Raw genomic sequence first — 16976 nt, 5'->3', positions numbered from 1 at the left:
GGGGGGAGTTCATAAATATCTGGAGCGTTTTCCTGAAGGTTTCTATCGAGGGAAACTTTTCGTGTTTGACGAACGCTTCGCGATCTCCTCCAACGATGATGTCATCTCAGGTAAACGAATTACCTTGAATGCACCTTGAAACAGTTTTTAAAATTCCAACGCTACCTGAAGGCATCACCAATGTTGGCGCACTGGTTTGACTTCCTGTGTGTGTTCAGACTGCAGGTACTGCGGCTGTCCTTGGGACCAGTACCAGCTCTGCAGCAGCCAGTTCTGCTGTCAGCTGGTGCTGTCCTGTCCCGGCTGCAGACGGGCTGGACTCACTGCCTGCTGCCTGACCTGCCAGGCCAAAGGACGGGCCCGAAGTGAGGCGGATCGGGGCACCCCACATCCTAAAGAGGAGTGCGAGTGCACGGACACACGGGCCAGAATCCCTCTGGACGTTTAATCCTTACTCCTCAAATCTTCATTAATGTTGTTTTTTAAATATAATATCAGTAAAATTAGTGTTTAATTATTATTTTAAAAATGTGGGACAATTTTTACGTTTATAAGAATACTTGTAAATGAAATCAGAAACAGTAAAAAAAAATGTTTTTTTCCTCCTTTAATTGATCAAACAAATTAAGACATTTGCTGGATCTATGAATTGTTTATCATTTTATGATTTGAATATACATTTGGGAATTAAAAACCAAATCTGGATTATTTGTTGTTGTAGTTTTTATTATTTGTATAATTGATAAACGCAGATATTCATGAAAAACAATAATCCAAATAGCATTTTGAGGGTTTTGGTTTTCTGAAAAAGAGACAAAAGAGAGTTTGACAAATACAGTATTTCCTGAACTAACCACTGGCTGCTGTACGTTCATGTGTCTTAGATAAAACTCAACACTTTAGCTGCAATTAATAAAAAAGTTAAAATGAAAAGAAACATAACATAATCCAACAAAATGGATAAATGCATTTATTTGTCTGTATTGTCTGTACTAATGTAATATAAATATTTTTAGTATTTGCTGTTGAAAATATCAGCCGAATACTTTTAAAACTTCAGACGGTCGTTTCCATTCGTAGCAGTTCTTAACATTTAGCTTCTAGCTATTTTTGCTAACATTTAGGTTTCATTTTGAAAAGGCCAGCTTAAAGCAAAACATTAGCAATAGTTCTGTTAAAAGCTCAAAGTAGCTTAGAAGACAAAAAAAAAGTGTGTACGTTGAAACAGGTTTAAAATAATTAATGTTTTTGAAGAAATATAAAATTCAATTCAGTTTATTTACATAGCGCCAATTCACAACGGAAGTCATCTCAGGGCACTGAACAGAAACATTTATATATATAAATAATAATTTAATATATTTTTTTATTATTATTTATATACAATTCAGTTTATTTGATACGAAACAATATCAGAGACGATATCTCAAATTTATTTCTAAAGGGAAAATGGAGTAATTAAAATTAATTATTTTGAAAAGTATAAAAATAAAAAGTGAGAATGCTGAATCTGTAACAGTAAATAATCAAGAAGCGCACCTGCACTGCTCCGCCACCAGATGGCGCCAACACATGCAGGTGTCTCCTCAGCATCCGCTCTGGATGTTTTCAGCCCTCGATCCCAGCCGACCTGCAAGGCTGTCCGGGTCTTCACCGACCACCAAGCGGCGTCTTTAACGCCTCTGTGGCGGGGGGCTTATTAACCAGGGTTTGGGACACTGACGCTCGTGTTTATGCGCTCACCCGACTATCTGTGGGCCTGAAGACGGGAGGACCGAGCGATGTCTGCGCCGGGTTACACCAACCTCAACAGCTCTGCCGGCTACAGCCAGAGCTCCACGCCGAACGGAGGAGCTGCGCCGCCCCGTCAGAACGGTAACACAGGCCGGGGTGCTGGGTTAGCATGCATGCTAACCGTGTGGCGACCGCTTGCTGTTAGACGTTCACTTATTCGTGCTTATGAATTCTTCCCTTCACTGTGGCTCACAGTTTATACAGTAAAGTAGATTAATAATAAAAAAGAATAACGTACATTTTTTAAGAAAAGTAAGGATTTACGCTAATGCTAATCCTGTGCTAACTCGGATGCTAACGCAGCTCGTTGGAAAGAACGGGAAGCAGTTAGCTCGCTGTTAGCTCGCTGTTAGCTCGGTATTAGCTCGCTGTTAGCTCGGTGGTGCAGCGGATTGCGCATCATTATTTCACCCGGATAAGACAGACATCGAGTCAAACGTTTCACTTAATCTCTTACTTGCTTTTACTGTTATTTTAGTAAATGTAGGGCCGGCGACAAAGTGCTTATTTATTTATTTAAATGGGGATAACATCTAAAATCCTCGTGCTAACATTTTGTTTTAATATTGAGTCAGTAGAATTTCAAGACGGACCTAAATCAATAATTATACACGTAATTATTTATTGTGCTATATTTTTTAAATGCATTTGGCATTTCTCTGTCTCTTTCCGTAGATTAATCCTTTATTTTGAAGTTCATTAACAAATGTAAGCCATCTGATTTGCAGGAAACACATGATCATTTGGAGTATGTTGACAAACACTTTTTGAGATGTTCTTTTTTTAAACTGAGCTAAAGTTTAGCTACTGTTGAGAAAAGTCTGACACTTTTTAACAAAACAAACCACTTCAAGGTCTGTCAAAATAACAGTTATGATTTATTTAAAACTTTTTACGCTCCTTTTCTGACTAAAACTGACATTTCTAGAGCTACAAAGCACACTTGAAGCTTTAAATCAAGATAAGTTGACTCATTAGAAGGTTTAACAAATACAACTATTGCTTATTATATTGTAAAGTTAAAGATCTGTAATCGGTTGTTGTCAGTTTTTTCATACTTCATGTTGGCGTAATTAAGTCATGGTGAGTTGGACAATTTATTGAATTTCCAATCGACTTCAACTATATTTAAGTTTTTACGAAAGGCAAATTGTAATATTTTTTATGTCAGAGTTTTAATTTCATTGTGTTTCTGTTTAATTTAGTTTCCATTTTACCACATTGCTTCAAATGTGTTTAAAATAATTAAACTTTCAGGGGAAAATCGCCTGTGTAGCTTGAAGTTAGAATTAAATAAGCAGCTAAATATATATGTTTCTCCTTGCATTAAGATAAGATAAGATAAGAGAACTTTATTGATCCTGCAGGAAATTGTTGTGCCAGAGTTTCAGTACAAAGGAACACGCACAAGGAATCACACAAGATATAAAAAAACAGAATATAAAAAAGATTAGCAGTAACACTGAGTCTTCACATATTTGCATTAAAATGGACAGAAAAAATACAGAAGCTGGTCTTTTTTGTTGTATTTATGAATATAAATATGTAAAGATCAATGGATGGCGACTGAATTAGAGACGGGCAAACAAACTGCTTCACGTGCCTCCACTAAATTAAATTAAATGATCTTATTGTTTGCGTTAACGTTTCTTTTAAAAGCTTCTGCTGGACAGACTGAGTCTGAGATCTGAGCCTTCAGCCTTTTAAATATTTCCAATAAACCTTTTTGTGTTCGTAACATTTTACTCAGGTGCGGTATTGTTAGGTTTTTAAGGATAAATTGTATATATGTCCAGTCCACGCTGGATTAAAGTAACAATAATATTTATCAGTTTTTTTGACTCTCCTCCTCTTCAGGTCCGCTGCAGGCCTACCCATCCGTGTATCCGCCTGCCGGCTACTACGGAGCTCCTCCTCAGCATCAGAACTACCCCAGTGTTTCCGGTCGCATCGTTTCTGCTCCCAGCAAAGCGCCGATCACAAACAGCACCAACTACTACCAGCAGCGCCACCCTCAGCATCATGTAGCACCGTCGTATAGTGCTGGACCTCCTTCGCAACCGTATGCCACCATACCTTCCTCAGCACCTCCTCCTTCAAGTGCCCAGTACACTCAGCAGCAGCCGCCCTACGCTCCTCCGGGGTCCTTCTACGCTCAGCAGTCATACCAAGTTTCCCCAGCGCAGCTTCAGCAGCAGCATCACAGTTTGGTCTCGGCGCCAGCAAGCGGTTCTGGAGCTCCCGTCTACCCTGCGGCTTCGTACCCTTCTGCTCCAGGAAGTAGCCAGTATGGGACCCTGAGTACCTCTCAGACCACCGCCACACCTGAGGCTATGCCCACCCGGATGGGAGCACCCTTGCATCAGTACAACGCAGCACCTCCACCGTCTGCAGCAGCACTCCAGCCCGGGTACGACGCGGCCGCCCTCGCTCAGATGACGGCGCTGAACGGGAAAGGAAGCGCAGGTAAGTGTTGAGACCACCTGAGCAGCAGAACGGGTTTCTGCGGACGTCATGGGTTGTTAAATGTGTTTCTTTTTCTTGTTTTGTTGTTTGTGCCTTCTGCAAAAATGTCTTAATTATTTTTCACATTTGTTTGTTCTTTGTTTTTAGGGCTTTGTAAGTTTTTAGACCTTTCAAATAATTTAACTTTATTTTAAAATGTTTTTCCCACAGAAATATATCGAGATTGTTTAAATAAAAAAAATTTAAAAAGTTCTCTGTGAAATCTGCTTCAGCTACTCGATCTGTTTTCGCCTTTTCCATTTGTAGCTTTAAACTTCCGTTCTGCTACTTTGAACTTATAACTAGTCTTTTGCTAATTTAGCTTTTAGCTACCCTTTCAAATATTTGCTGCTTGTTGTTAGCCTTTTGATACTATATACTGTCATTTTGATATTTAGGCCTTTTGCTCTTTGCCTTTTGCTACTTTCAGCTAATCTATTGTTGCTTTTAGCTAATCTGACTGCTTTTAACTAGCATTTTGATATTTTTAGCTGTCATTCGCTTTTAGCCCTTTGCTATTATAACACTTAGATTTTTGCTTCTTTCTGCTAATCTTTTGCTGCTCTTAACTTGTTTTTCACTCTTGAACTAGTGTTTTTATACTTTAAGCTAGTGTTTCAAAACTTTTAGCTAGTGTGCTGATAGTTTTAGATATTAGCCTTCTGCTACTTTCAGCTAATCTTTTGCTACTTTTTAGGTAGTGTTTTGATACTTTGAGCTAGTGTTTCAAAACTTTTAGCTAGCGTGTTGATGCATTTAAATATTAATCAGCCTTTTGCTATTTTCAGCTAAACTTTTGCTACTTCGAGCTATTTGTTTCCTTAGTTTAGCTTTTTTTCTGCTTTAGCTAATCTTTTGCAGCTTTTAGCTAGCCTTTTGATACTTTTATTGTTTTGCTATTTTGACTATTAGGTAGCCTTTTGTTTTCTCCAGCTAATCTTTTGCAGCTTTCAGCTAGTGTTTTGCTTCTTTTGGCTGTAACAACTCAGTTTCAGCTTCATCACTGAGCAGAAAGTACAACAATAAATCAACGGTCTTGATGCGTTCGGGCGTGAAGCTGCCATCTTTGACCGTACCTCCAGCTGCTGTTTGGAGTGTCCTGATCTGAGTTTCCTCTGAAGTTAAACCCACATCTTCTCTCAAATCAGATTTTTATACTTTTCTGTGATCAGCTGCGGTCCAGACCAACAGCCGACACTACGACCAAAGCCACGCAGCTCCTCAGGGCTTCGGCTCCTACAGCGGAGGTGCAGACCGACCGTCCTCAGAAACGCCCTCCGCTTCAGCCCACTCGTCCCCGGGGCACCACCCAGCCCCAGGTAACAGATATTTTCACTCACACGAGTTTGTTACAGTTTTAGGGAGAATGTTTCTGGTTTTGTTCTTTTTTTTTTTTTTTCACCTGACGTGTTTTTTGTTCAAAAAGGAGGTGATCACAGAGAGAATGAGACATTAAAGGGTTTCGTTTCGGCTGTTTTAGTTCAACCCTGTAACAAATTTCACGATCAGTCGGAGACCGGCAGTGTGTGCGGGCGCTTCCCGTGCTCACAGCTGCGCTCTGGAAATTTAGCACACGTCATCTGCCGTGCACACAAAACGTTTGCAAATGTGCAGGTGTGCAACGTTTGGTGCAGATTTCAAGGTTTCAGGATCAGAACGTTTATTCTTGTCCGTGTGCCAGATGTTTCTCTATTCCAGTTAACGACTCTCTACGCTCCTGAAACGGTCTACAGCTCGTTCGGTTAACACACGAACGCTTCCGATCCATTTTCACTTTCTTTAGTCAGAAATAGTTGTATCTGCCTCCGAAGAGCATCACATGTTTCTGTTGTCTTCAAATAAGCCTCTAGATCAGTTTTAGCTGGGATTCTTCGGCTGGTTGCAACAGTTGTTGATGTTGGCACCGAACCCTTGAGATAAATTTTAGTTTTATTTAGTAAACCTGAACGACAGTCGGCAAGTCTTTTCAGGCAAAAACACGCCTGAGTCGCATTTAATCTACACCTAGAGATATTTGTGGTGCGCTACACACAAAATAATACTAAATAGATTTTTTGTTTTACTTTTCAAATGTACTCTGTAAACTTTTGCTTGTTTGAAAGGCGACTTTGAGAGTTTATTCTTGTTTGGAATGGGCTTTTTAAAGGAGAACTGCACGTGATAAAGAAATCTTGATCGCTTAAAAAAGTAAATACTTGAATCTGTTATTTAAGATGCACAGATTTGTGCATTTTGCTGGTATTTGTAGCGTTTTATGGGTAAAAGTGTTCACCGAGACGTCACAAATGACACGACCGCAAGACGTTTTTAGGTGATTTGATGTGATTTCCTCTGGTGGACAAAGACGTCCACCTGATCTCTGTTTTCTGATGAACCTCTGCCGCTCCCCCTTCCAACAGGCCGGACGTACGGATATGTTGCTAAAAGTGGGGCTAGCTCAGCCTCCGGCGCCGCCTCGGGCCCAGCGGGAGCCCTCTCTTCATCCAGCTCTGATGAGGATGATGAGGAGGAGGATGAGGATGAGGAAGCAGGTCTGCTTTAGCTTTATCTCACTCTGTCCATCTTGTTACCACTTTGTCCCCTCATAAACTCATCTCGATGTTCTGAACCCCTAAACGTGTCTTCACCGCCTCCTCTGCTCCGCTGTCGGTCACTTCTGCTCATCTAACAAGAGTCGGGTCCTCTAGACGGATTCTTCTTGTTGAAACGTTTCGTCTTTTATCCAAAAGACTTCTTGAGTCTGAGGAGCTGCAACAAACTCAGTCTTATAAGCAGCACCTTCCTGTAGTGGATCAAACAGTTTGCTGATGACATCCAGAACTATTCACATGGGGAACCATCAACCTAACAATGGATTGTTAGTGCCCTGATGGCCGCTTGCTATTCACAGAGGGCTGAGTGATGCAATAGGAGCATTGTAAGAGATATTGCATCACTCAGCTCTTGTTTCAACAAAGAAGACCCCGTCCAGAGGACCTGACTCCACCTCGTTAGATTAATCCACCTGGATTACTGAGCATGCATCAGGACTTCTGCTCATCGTGCACCTGATCCGTTTATTTCTCTTCATCTGTGCAACTTCCTTTTAAATAATCTCGTCAGAGTTCTCCACCTTGATCTGACCGCCTCCAAATTAATTGCAGCTCCAAACGCATCGAAGTTCTTTGGTTCCCTCTTGGAAACAGTTAATGGAGGTAGATTAGCATTTGGTGCCTCAAAGCTTCTTCCAGTGGTGCACAAGATGTTATCGATGAAGGTTGGGCTTAAAAGAAAAAAAACATCTACACACAAAAATAATAAATGAATGAATTGTTTATTTGTCCACCCTGCTGACAGATCGGTGGAAATGAAAGCCAAGCTTCAGTCCTGAGTTTTATTTAGCAGGATGTTTATTTAGTTTACATAAAAATCAAGCAAACTTTTATTTATGAACCACCTTTTATATAAGAAAGTGCTTCACATAAGATGGAAACAATAAAACGGGAAAGAAAAGCATTAAATAAGCAAAACGCGTACAAGTTTATTTTAAAATGAATAAATGCATCTTTATTTGAATTCAGATGTTTTTCTAAAAATAACAAAAAACCAATCTGACAACAAATTATAAAAGTTTATTTTACAACGCATTTAAAAACAACTTGTGTTGATTAAAGCAACGCAGATGAACTCAAATATGGCACTATAACACTTAAAACAAATAAATGAATAAACAAGATTATATGGTCTAAAACTTTATTTTTTCTTAACTTCTAGCTTTGGACGCTCTCGATGCCTTGGGAAGAATAGAAGCGCACCGTTTCTGCTTTAGTGCAACATTGTTGTTTTAAAATGCAAATGATCATCTATTGTTGTACGTAACACAGTTTTACATAATGTCCTGTATTTGCATTGTTGTTCAAACATCAGACTAATGGAAAAGTTTAGTTATTCAGTGATTTTTAGGCCTCAGTTGCTCGTCTTCCACTTGTTTAATGTGTTTTTCTTTATTAAAGCTGAAATGGCAACAAGAAACAAAAAATATTCCCTTTCCCCCTCAATAATTTAAATTAATCACACGTTTGTTTTTGACTCTTCTTTGCTTAAATTAAAATCAGACAGACCAGAAACAACATCCAAAATCAAACACCGTCTTTTACGGCTCGCGTAGACAAACTAGCTGCTTTGCATTCAAAGCACGTTCTGCTCGTGACGGTCCCCGAGGAGCGTTTCTTCATCAGCCACAGGTTAGCAGGTGGTAAAAATAGCCGCTCCCCTGTCGACAGGTGTTTGCCGACCGGTCGCAGGAGACCACGCCGAGCTCTTCTAACAGTCTTCGTCACGTCTCCCAGCAGACGGCTTGTTTTAGTTTTCAGTTCGTCTCTCGTGGGCTCGGCGTCTCTCTCCGGTGGTGCTCCGACTCTCGCAGCACGAGCTGCTTCAGCGTTACCGCGCCGGTTCAGAAAAAGTCGGTAGGTTGTTAGAAATGTAAATAAAAACAGAACGCCATAATTTGCTAATTTCATAACGACAACGGGGCGCGGTAAACCCATCAGCTGCTGAAATGGAGAAACTGTGCGTTTTTTGTTTTTTTTTGAGGGAGAAACGAGACCGTTTAAAATTTTATGGCAGCGACACGTCTAAAAGTTTTTCTTTGTTTCCTTCTGTGAAGCGCCCTCGCTTATTTTAACAGTCTTAAAACCAGGACCAGAGAAGACCGGGTGCTGGAGTTCATTCTGGTCTGATGGAGGACTCAACAGTCCTGGTCTTCTTTGCTGGATGGGAGCAGATGTTTTAAAACTCGTACACTGATGGAGCCTTTCCAGATGTTGACCTTTATTACAGTTCCGCTCAACGTCTGTATTCTGTGATGCTTTGCAGCCTAGATGGTTTCATGACTGCTTCTGGTTCGTACACTCCGTCTGTAGCTGGTGTGGCCACTCTTTCAGCATGGAGTGATGTTCAGCACATTGTTTCAGCTGTGGCTGGTGTTAAAGCGCTTTATAAATTAAATCGATGAAGATGATGGAGCTCCTTTTAAAATAACCAAATCAAAGTGGTCTACCCTATAAGGCCCCGTTTCCATGAGAACAACCTCTGGAAACGTGTTTTTTCAATGTTTATTAAACAAAAAACACAAACGCTGTAGTTCTGTTGACGGGGCGCCCTGCTTGTACAATGTTAGGGATGATACCGTTGACGCGTGTGCTGGCCTATTTTACGTATTAGAAACGGTAAAATGGGCAATGCCAGAGGCACTAATGCACCCTCACACCATCAGAGAGGCAGGCTTCTGAACTGTGAGCTGCTAACAGTCTGGGTGGTCCCCCTCCTCTTCAGTACGGAGGATGGTGCGTCGTGGTTTCAGTTCTGGACTTCATTTCAGTCCATTTTAAACGAGCTCTGATCCAGAGAAGACGGCAGCGGTTCTGGACGATGTTCACATCTGGATTCTTGTTTGCCTGATAGAGCTTTAAGCAGCACCTGTGGATTAATTCAACCTTTATTTAAACCGGTCAGTCCCATTGAGCCACGAGGACGCATTTACAAGAGAGGCCTGGATTTTAACAAAGAGTGACGACAACAATAGACAATCATTAAAGATTCATACAAATTTATTTATTGTTTTTTACAATTGAAAACAAAATTATAATTAAAAGGAGAAAGAAACGTAGTGAAAAAACATGATGGATGAGCTGTCTTTACAGATAATGATCTGGTGGAAGTGTTTCTGAGCCCAGAACGGAACCAGAACTGGTTTTAATGCCGGGGACCCGAAGATGATCATCCAATATTTACGTTCAGCCTCGTCCTTTGAGCTCAGATTTCTACAGAATCTTCTAATCTGGCGATGAGATTATACAGTGCGGGGCACAGCTAACCAAAAAGTTAGCGGATCAGCAGAACCGTGCCCATCTCTGAGATTATGAATTTGAGATTATGGAGATTCAAAGTCTTTCACTGATGAACTTTATTCTGAAACTATTCTTCTATTTTTGGACAGTTTTTCACAGACTGGTGGACCTCTGCCCATCTTTACTTCTAAAATGCTCTTTTTATCCTCACTCCTCTTAATGACCTGTAACTAATTAACCCAACTAGTTGTAAAATAATCCTTCACCTGTCTTTTACGTGTATCTCTTATTTTACAGCCTTTCGTGGTCCTCAGAAGATGTTTAAAAAAAATTTAATTAATTGTTTTGAATTATTTAGCACCTGCTGCACATTTGTGCAGCTCACACTGCAAGATAAACTTCCTGCTGCAGCTGATCAGCTGTTCTCGTGCAGAGCATAGAAGTGGGCGTGGCCAAGAGTTTAGAAACATTGTTTAGAATATTGCAAGAGTGTGGGAAGGGTTTTAAAGAAAAAAATAAACTACTACTTGTACTACTATTCCTACTTGGCAGTTTTTCACTTATCGCAGGTCATCAGGGTACGTATCCCCCCGTGATAAACGAACGACTACTATAATTGTACAATATATCCAGCAGATGATGATGGCAGAATCTAATGTAGAGGTAAAATATGCCATACCATTTTATTTATAGAGCACTTAAAACAGCAACAAGGCCAGCCAAAGTGCTGTGCAGACAGAAAACAGGCAACACACAAAGCAAAATACAAAATGAAGTTAAATCAGAATATAGACATAAAAACGTCGCAGATAATAAATATGACGACAAACCTGTGAGGAGCATACAGGTTCAAAACACATAATCTGGTGTTGAAAGCTACGGAATAGATTTTTAAACGGGATTTGAAAACCGAGAGGGAGTTCAGTGCATCAGCGTTGGCAACATTATCTTTGTTGTCCTCAATAAAATGCATTGTTTGTCTGAAATCTTCACTTCTCTACAAAGAAAAAACAAACTCTGCTGCTGTGATCAATGCTGATTGGACCTTCAACGTACGGGACAGACTGTTTAAAAAAATGAACGGGGAAGGGAGTTTCTTTGTTTAATTCATATTTTTATAACACACTTGATAACTTCATGGTGGATAGTGGACAGAAAATGTGAACGGACGTTAAGAAGACTGTTTCAAGACTTCAAGTGTTAAAACAGGTTACTGTTTATTCTTGGGGGTGGACAAAGCTCAAGAATTTTCAGCCAATTTATCGGTTATTGACATTCGCCTTTCCCTCCCAGTATCGGTATTGGTGATAGCCAAAATGTACATATCAGTCGGGTTCTAGTACAGACTAACTTTTATTAAGTAAAGACCCGCTGAGGTGCTTCTTTAGGAACCGTCCTGCTGGTTAGTCGGTTTTTGATTCACGTACACGTTGCAGCATTCAGCTCGGACTCTGTCTTCCTCAGTGGCTGTTGGTAATCAGATTAGTGTCACCTCAGATTGTCTGAATGGAGTTGTGACTTTCAACTTAATCTGAGATGGAACCAGATTAAGGGCAAACCAAGTGATCTAAAACAATTTTAGATGTAAAAATGTTTTGTTTTTGACGAAATCGTGTTCATCAATGACAGAGTTGAAGAAATGAGCAGGCTGTCCTGGTTTTCTTCCTCTTCTAGTCTGTAATCCATCAGTCTGCTGCTCAGATTTAGTCTGAGGTAATTGGATCGAGTTCGGCCCAATCGGATCTCTGCTACATGTTGGCTTGTTGTTCTACATCCTTCCCTTTGACCCGCTTGGATTAACAGCTTCATGTTGAGAATATTTTTGAGCGTTTTCTCTGCAGTTAACTGGACACTGGTATGAAATCAGAGTGGGGAAGCGGGATAAAATGCAACAGTGGTACGAGTTAAATGGGAATAGTTGCTATTACGTTACAAGCATCATGTCAAGCTCTTAATTACATGTAAACTAGAACTCGACCTATAGGGAATTTTTTTGCTATTGCCAATACCGATGCTGTGAGAGGAAGGCGGCTGCCGATAACGATATAATGGCTGAAAATTCTTTGTCCAGCCCCACGAATCTAAGTAAACGGCTACTTTTAAACCTGTTTTAACACTTAAGTCTTGGAACAGTCTTCCTAACATCTTCTGTCCTCCATTATTCACCATAAAGTTATCAAGTGTGTTAGAAAAATATAAAGTAAACAAAGAAACACCCTTCCCTGTTCGTTGTTTAAACAGTCGGTCACGTATGATGGTCTGATTAGTATTGATTGCAGCATCGGAGTTTTTTTATTTTTTATTTTTTTGTATCGAAGTAAAGATTTCAGACAATGCATTTTATTGAGGATGACAAAGATAATGTTACTAACACTGATCTATTTAACGGTACGTTAGATTTATTGTTCTGGTTAAAGATTTACAAGGCAATAACGTATGCAAAACGTTAGCTTGCTAACTGAGAGGCATGTAGCTAACGACAAGCGGGTTGGAGGATTGAAGAGAATTTTTTAATGTTGTTTTTTTATTAATTTACAGATCAGTTAAAAATAAAATTACCCAGCTCTGTTCAGCAAAATTGCTCACTGCTTCGTCTGTGCTGAAAGTGAAACTTAAAGGAACGGCAGTGACTTGAAAGTGGTCTTCATGCGCCCTCTGCTGGATACATTGTACAATCACGCCTTTTGCAAGTAAGGACACGGCTTGTTCCCGTGTTTATATCAGCGCATATGGACCAATTATCATCGATACGATATGTCCCCAAACTCCTATATCGGCCCCTACTGATATATCAGCCGCATTCTAATTTAAACACCCATAAAACTGTTTTTATTTACAAAAATAAAAGCTTTGAAACTTTATTTTTATTGCTCATTATTCAAAATCTGTAAGAAATGTTTATTTTACCTTTTTGTTGTAGTTTTTATAGTTGACTTCTCATGTTCTGGGATGTTTTCAAACGTCACAATAATTCAGAAACGTTCAATATTGACTCTTCTGTTATAAACCAGCGCGGAGCGGCTGTTTCCCTTTGAGATGAGCTCAACGACTCCCACATTCAAAACCAGCTGCGGCAGTGAACGATCAGCTGGTAATGTGTAGAAGTTATAAATATTTTAAATAGTTTACAAGTAAATGTTCAAACTGTGTTTTTCGGGGGGAAAGGATCTAAACGTCTGAAATAATAAGTCCGGGGTCTGACCGAACTGTCAATGCATGCTTAGTTTTTCCAGTTATTTATGAAAATGTAAAGTTTAAACAGGAATCTGAAGATGGAAGTTTTATTCTCTGACGATCGTGAGCTCTTACATGTTTGTCTTTGTCCTCCATGTTTTCCTCATTAGCGTCATGCTTCGTCCTCTCAGGCAGCCCTCGTGTTTAACTTTTTATTTTTCCTGCGTGTCTCCCGCTCGCTCTCAGGCGGCGACACCTCGTCCTCCAGTACCGGCAGCGCCTCTCCGGTTCCAGACAACTACGATTCCCTGGAAGGTGGCAGCTTTCCAGGTAAGTCTTCTTCACGAGCACAACTCCGGAAACATTTCGCAGTAAAACACCGTGTGCACATGTCCAGAAAACATTTTTTTGACCAAACTGTTCTTTACTAACATCTTTACATGCGAGGCGGCGTCGGACCGTTCACCTGCAGTCTGACCCTGATAATCTGCCAGAAATGGACCATTTAACCCCAGAGAATTAAAGAACTCCATAACTTTCAGTGCTTTGGTTAACTCGTGTTAAAGCTGCAAACCAGAGCACTGGAGATCATGAAAAGGATCCTCTGTCTGAGCACATCTGTTTATTTTTGCAGCCTTTAGATGTTAAACAGACGAGGTTGGGACGGTGTCCTGTTACTGAGCGGACTGCACATCTTCACCGTCACCTTAATGCACGAAAACGTTTCTGGGCTTTTGAAGAAAAGTGCCTCAAATGTTTATTTTTACAGATTCCATGCCTCCTTCCAATGATATGTCCAACCAGGCCCAACCTTACGGTAGCTATGGTTACCAAAGCATACCGCCAGCCTATCAGCAGGGCCCGACCCAACACGCCGACCCCCCTCCAGCTCAGAACCTTTACAGCCAGTCGGGCTACCAGCAGTACTCCCAGGTGAGACCGCGTCTAACGTTTTATTGAACTGCACGGAGTTGTTTCCTGATTTTTATTTTTCTGTACGTGTTTTTGTAATTAAATATTTCTGCAGGCTTTGTGCTATTTTATTTATTTATATGTCAAAACCTTCGGCTCATTCAGAAAATGGGTCCTGTAACTGGTGGTTTTTGTAACTTTTATACTTTTCAATAAATTACCGGTAACTTCTTTTATAAATATTTTCTTTATTAAAATACATTGAAATCATTTCAGTTCCCTCTAAAATATTTTACTCTTTAAAATCTGCTTCAACAAACTTTACGTTTTTGTCTTTTTACGCTACTTTTAACTAGCCTTTTGCTACTTTTAACTAGCCTTTTGCTACTTTTAACTAACCTTTTGCTACTGTTATTTTCTAGCTAATCTTTTGCTATTTTTAACTGGCCTTTTGCTACTTTTAACTAGCCTTTTGCTATTTTTAACTAGCCTTTTGCTACTTTTAACTAGCCTTTTGCTACTTTTAACTAGCCTTTTGCTACTTTTAATTAGCCTTTTGCTATTTTTAACTAGCCTTTTGCTACTTTTAACTAGCCTTTTGCTACTGTTATTTTCTAGCTAACCTTTTGCTATTTTTAACTAGCCTTTTGCTACTTTAAACTGGCCTTTTGCTACTTGTAACCAGCCTTTTGCTACTGTTATATTCTAGCTAGTCTTTTGCTACTTTTAACTAGCCTTTTGCTTCTTTTGGCTTCTAGCTACTGCTCTGTTTTTGATTTAGCTGCTGTTCTGTCACTTAGCTCTCGTTTAGCCTTTTGCTATTTTTTGCTTTTGGCAAAGTTTTTGATACTAAAATGTTCTAGCTAGCATTTTGATACTTTAATTTTTTTAGCTACACTTTCACTATCATTAGCTTCCTGCTACCATTTTGCTGCTTTTTGCTGTTAGCGACCATTCTAATACTAAGCTTTCAGTTAACCTTTTGCTTTTTTAGTCTTTAACTAGCTTTTTTACTACTTTTAGTTAGCCTTTTGCCAGCCTTTTGTTACTGTTATTCTCTAACTAGGTTGTTACTTGTAGCTCAATTTTTGCTGTCTTTGGCTTATAGCTACCATTTTGCCACTTGTAGCTTTAGCTACTGTTCTGCTACTTAGCTTACAGTTGGCCTTTTGCTTTTTTTATTTAGCTTTTGGCTAGCCTTTTGCTGTTGTAAAAGAATAGATAGCTTTTAATACTTTTAACTCCTAGCTACAGTTTTGCTGTTCTTGTCTTTTGGCTAGAGTTTTTATTTTTTTAGCTGTTAGTTAGTGGTCTGCTTCTTTTAGCTTTGACACCTCTGTGTTAGCTCAGTTTTAGCATTGAAACAACTCTGCAGCTAAAATACAACAAACTTTATTTCTAACCCTTTTTATTTTAAATTGTATCTTTGAAGGTTTGAACATTTTATGACGAGGTCTCGGTATGCGTTCGGCTCGTATCGATCTGGATGTTTAGAAGAAAATAATTTGTGAAATAATCTCCTCGCTCTACGTGGAGCTGAAAGTTTTCACCCTCTGGTTCAAAGCACCTATTCCCTCTCCGCAGCCGTTCCCCAGCCTTTCGCAGCTGTCTGCAGCCCTGGGGGGGCTGAGTGGGGTACCGGAGCTGGAGGTGGAGGCCCTGAGGCCGGTCAACCTGCTGCAGGAGAGGAACCTGCTGCCCCCGAGGCCCTTGGAGGCCCCTGAACCCAACGTCGGCGCCGACCTGAAGAAGGTCAACTGCAGTCCACAGTAGGTCGTAGTTTAAAAAGCCTCACCGCACACGCTGCCTGGTCGCTGCTCTTTCTTTCATTTGAATCTAATCTGAGGTTTCTGTTCCTATTGTTCTCTGTGGACCAGAACCTTCAGGTGCACCCTGACCAGCATTCCACAAACCCAGGCTTTACTCAACAAGGCCAGACTCCCTCTGGGGCTCCTCCTCCACCCCTTCAGAGACCTGCAGGTAGGATCTAACGAGCGTATTTATAGAGATGTTTGACGAGTTGATGTCGGGCGGTTTGGACTGAGCGCCGGGAGGTTATCACATATCAGCCTGAAGGGTGGCCCCATGGAAACTCTAATCTGGTTTTGTTCCAGCACTGGAGTACCGCCATTAGAACAAAAACAAAGCATTTCAAAGAGGATATATATAATCCCTCCAGAGTTCTGGGTTTGTCCTGAGGATTCTTTCCAGTGGGGTGTGCCTGGAAAATCTCCAAAGAGAGGGGTGTCCTAATCAGATGAACCACCTCAACTGACATCTGAGCCCAGCCGTCCTACAATGATCCAAACCTCATGACCACAGGTGAGGGTCGGAACATAGACGGGCCGATAAATCCATAACTTTGCCTTTCGACTCAACTCGCTCTTCACCACGACCGATCGAAGCAACGTCCTCATTACTGAGTGCGAGGCCTCGATCCATCACTCGTGAAGAAGACGCCCAGATACTTGAACACCTTGAAAGTAGAAAACCTTGGTGAAGAAACGTCGGTCGCATCAGGGAAAAAAAAGGTAAACCGGTGCATCTCCCTGGAGCCAGGTCTGGGGGTCGAGCCTTGGCTCCTGGTGCCCACTTGGGCCAAACCTGAAAAAGAGACAGGATGCCAAATCCACATGGGTCCACCATGGCAGGCGAGGAAGGGTCCCTGGCTGTGCTGACCTTTAGAGGTCCACTGCATTAAAATGAAAGAAAACAGATCTTATTGTTCCATATTTTCCTAACGGAGCACTTTGCTCTCAG

At 40.7% G+C, this 16976-nt stretch overlaps 2 protein-coding genes across 2 annotated transcripts in view; both read left to right on the top strand.

The window, feature by feature from the left end:
• Positions 1-576, top strand: part of LOC119408784 (thiosulfate sulfurtransferase/rhodanese-like domain-containing protein 2) — a 3998-nt gene extending 3422 nt beyond the window's left edge. Inside the window, exons 8-9 of the mRNA XM_037675628.1 lie at positions 1-110; positions 219-576. The exon at positions 1-110 is cut by the window's left edge and continues 33 nt beyond it. Coding sequence (XP_037531556.1) covers positions 1-110; positions 219-448 — 340 coding nt within the window. The 3' untranslated portion in view covers positions 449-576. The remainder of the gene's footprint in view (positions 111-218) is intronic.
• A 1025-nt stretch (positions 577-1601) lies between these two features.
• The window catches only part of sec24b (SEC24 homolog B, COPII coat complex component), a 30379-nt gene continuing 15004 nt past the window's right edge, over positions 1602-16976 (top strand). Inside the window, exons 1-8 of the mRNA XM_037675163.1 lie at positions 1602-1875; positions 3652-4260; positions 5472-5618; positions 6699-6830; positions 13551-13634; positions 14074-14237; positions 15801-15985; positions 16094-16196. Of these exons, the coding sequence (XP_037531091.1) occupies positions 1782-1875; positions 3652-4260; positions 5472-5618; positions 6699-6830; positions 13551-13634; positions 14074-14237; positions 15801-15985; positions 16094-16196 (1518 nt within the window). The 5' untranslated portion in view covers positions 1602-1781. The remainder of the gene's footprint in view (positions 1876-3651; positions 4261-5471; positions 5619-6698; positions 6831-13550; positions 13635-14073; positions 14238-15800; positions 15986-16093; positions 16197-16976) is intronic.

The sequence above is a fragment of the Nematolebias whitei genome, chromosome 4 (assembly GCF_014905685.2).
Source record: "Nematolebias whitei isolate Nwh7 chromosome 4, NemWhi1, whole genome shotgun sequence".
NCBI lineage: Eukaryota > Metazoa > Chordata > Actinopteri > Cyprinodontiformes > Rivulidae > Nematolebias > Nematolebias whitei.
The sequence above is the reverse complement of the archived record's forward strand: the minus strand, read 5'-3'. Positions and strand labels throughout refer to the sequence as shown.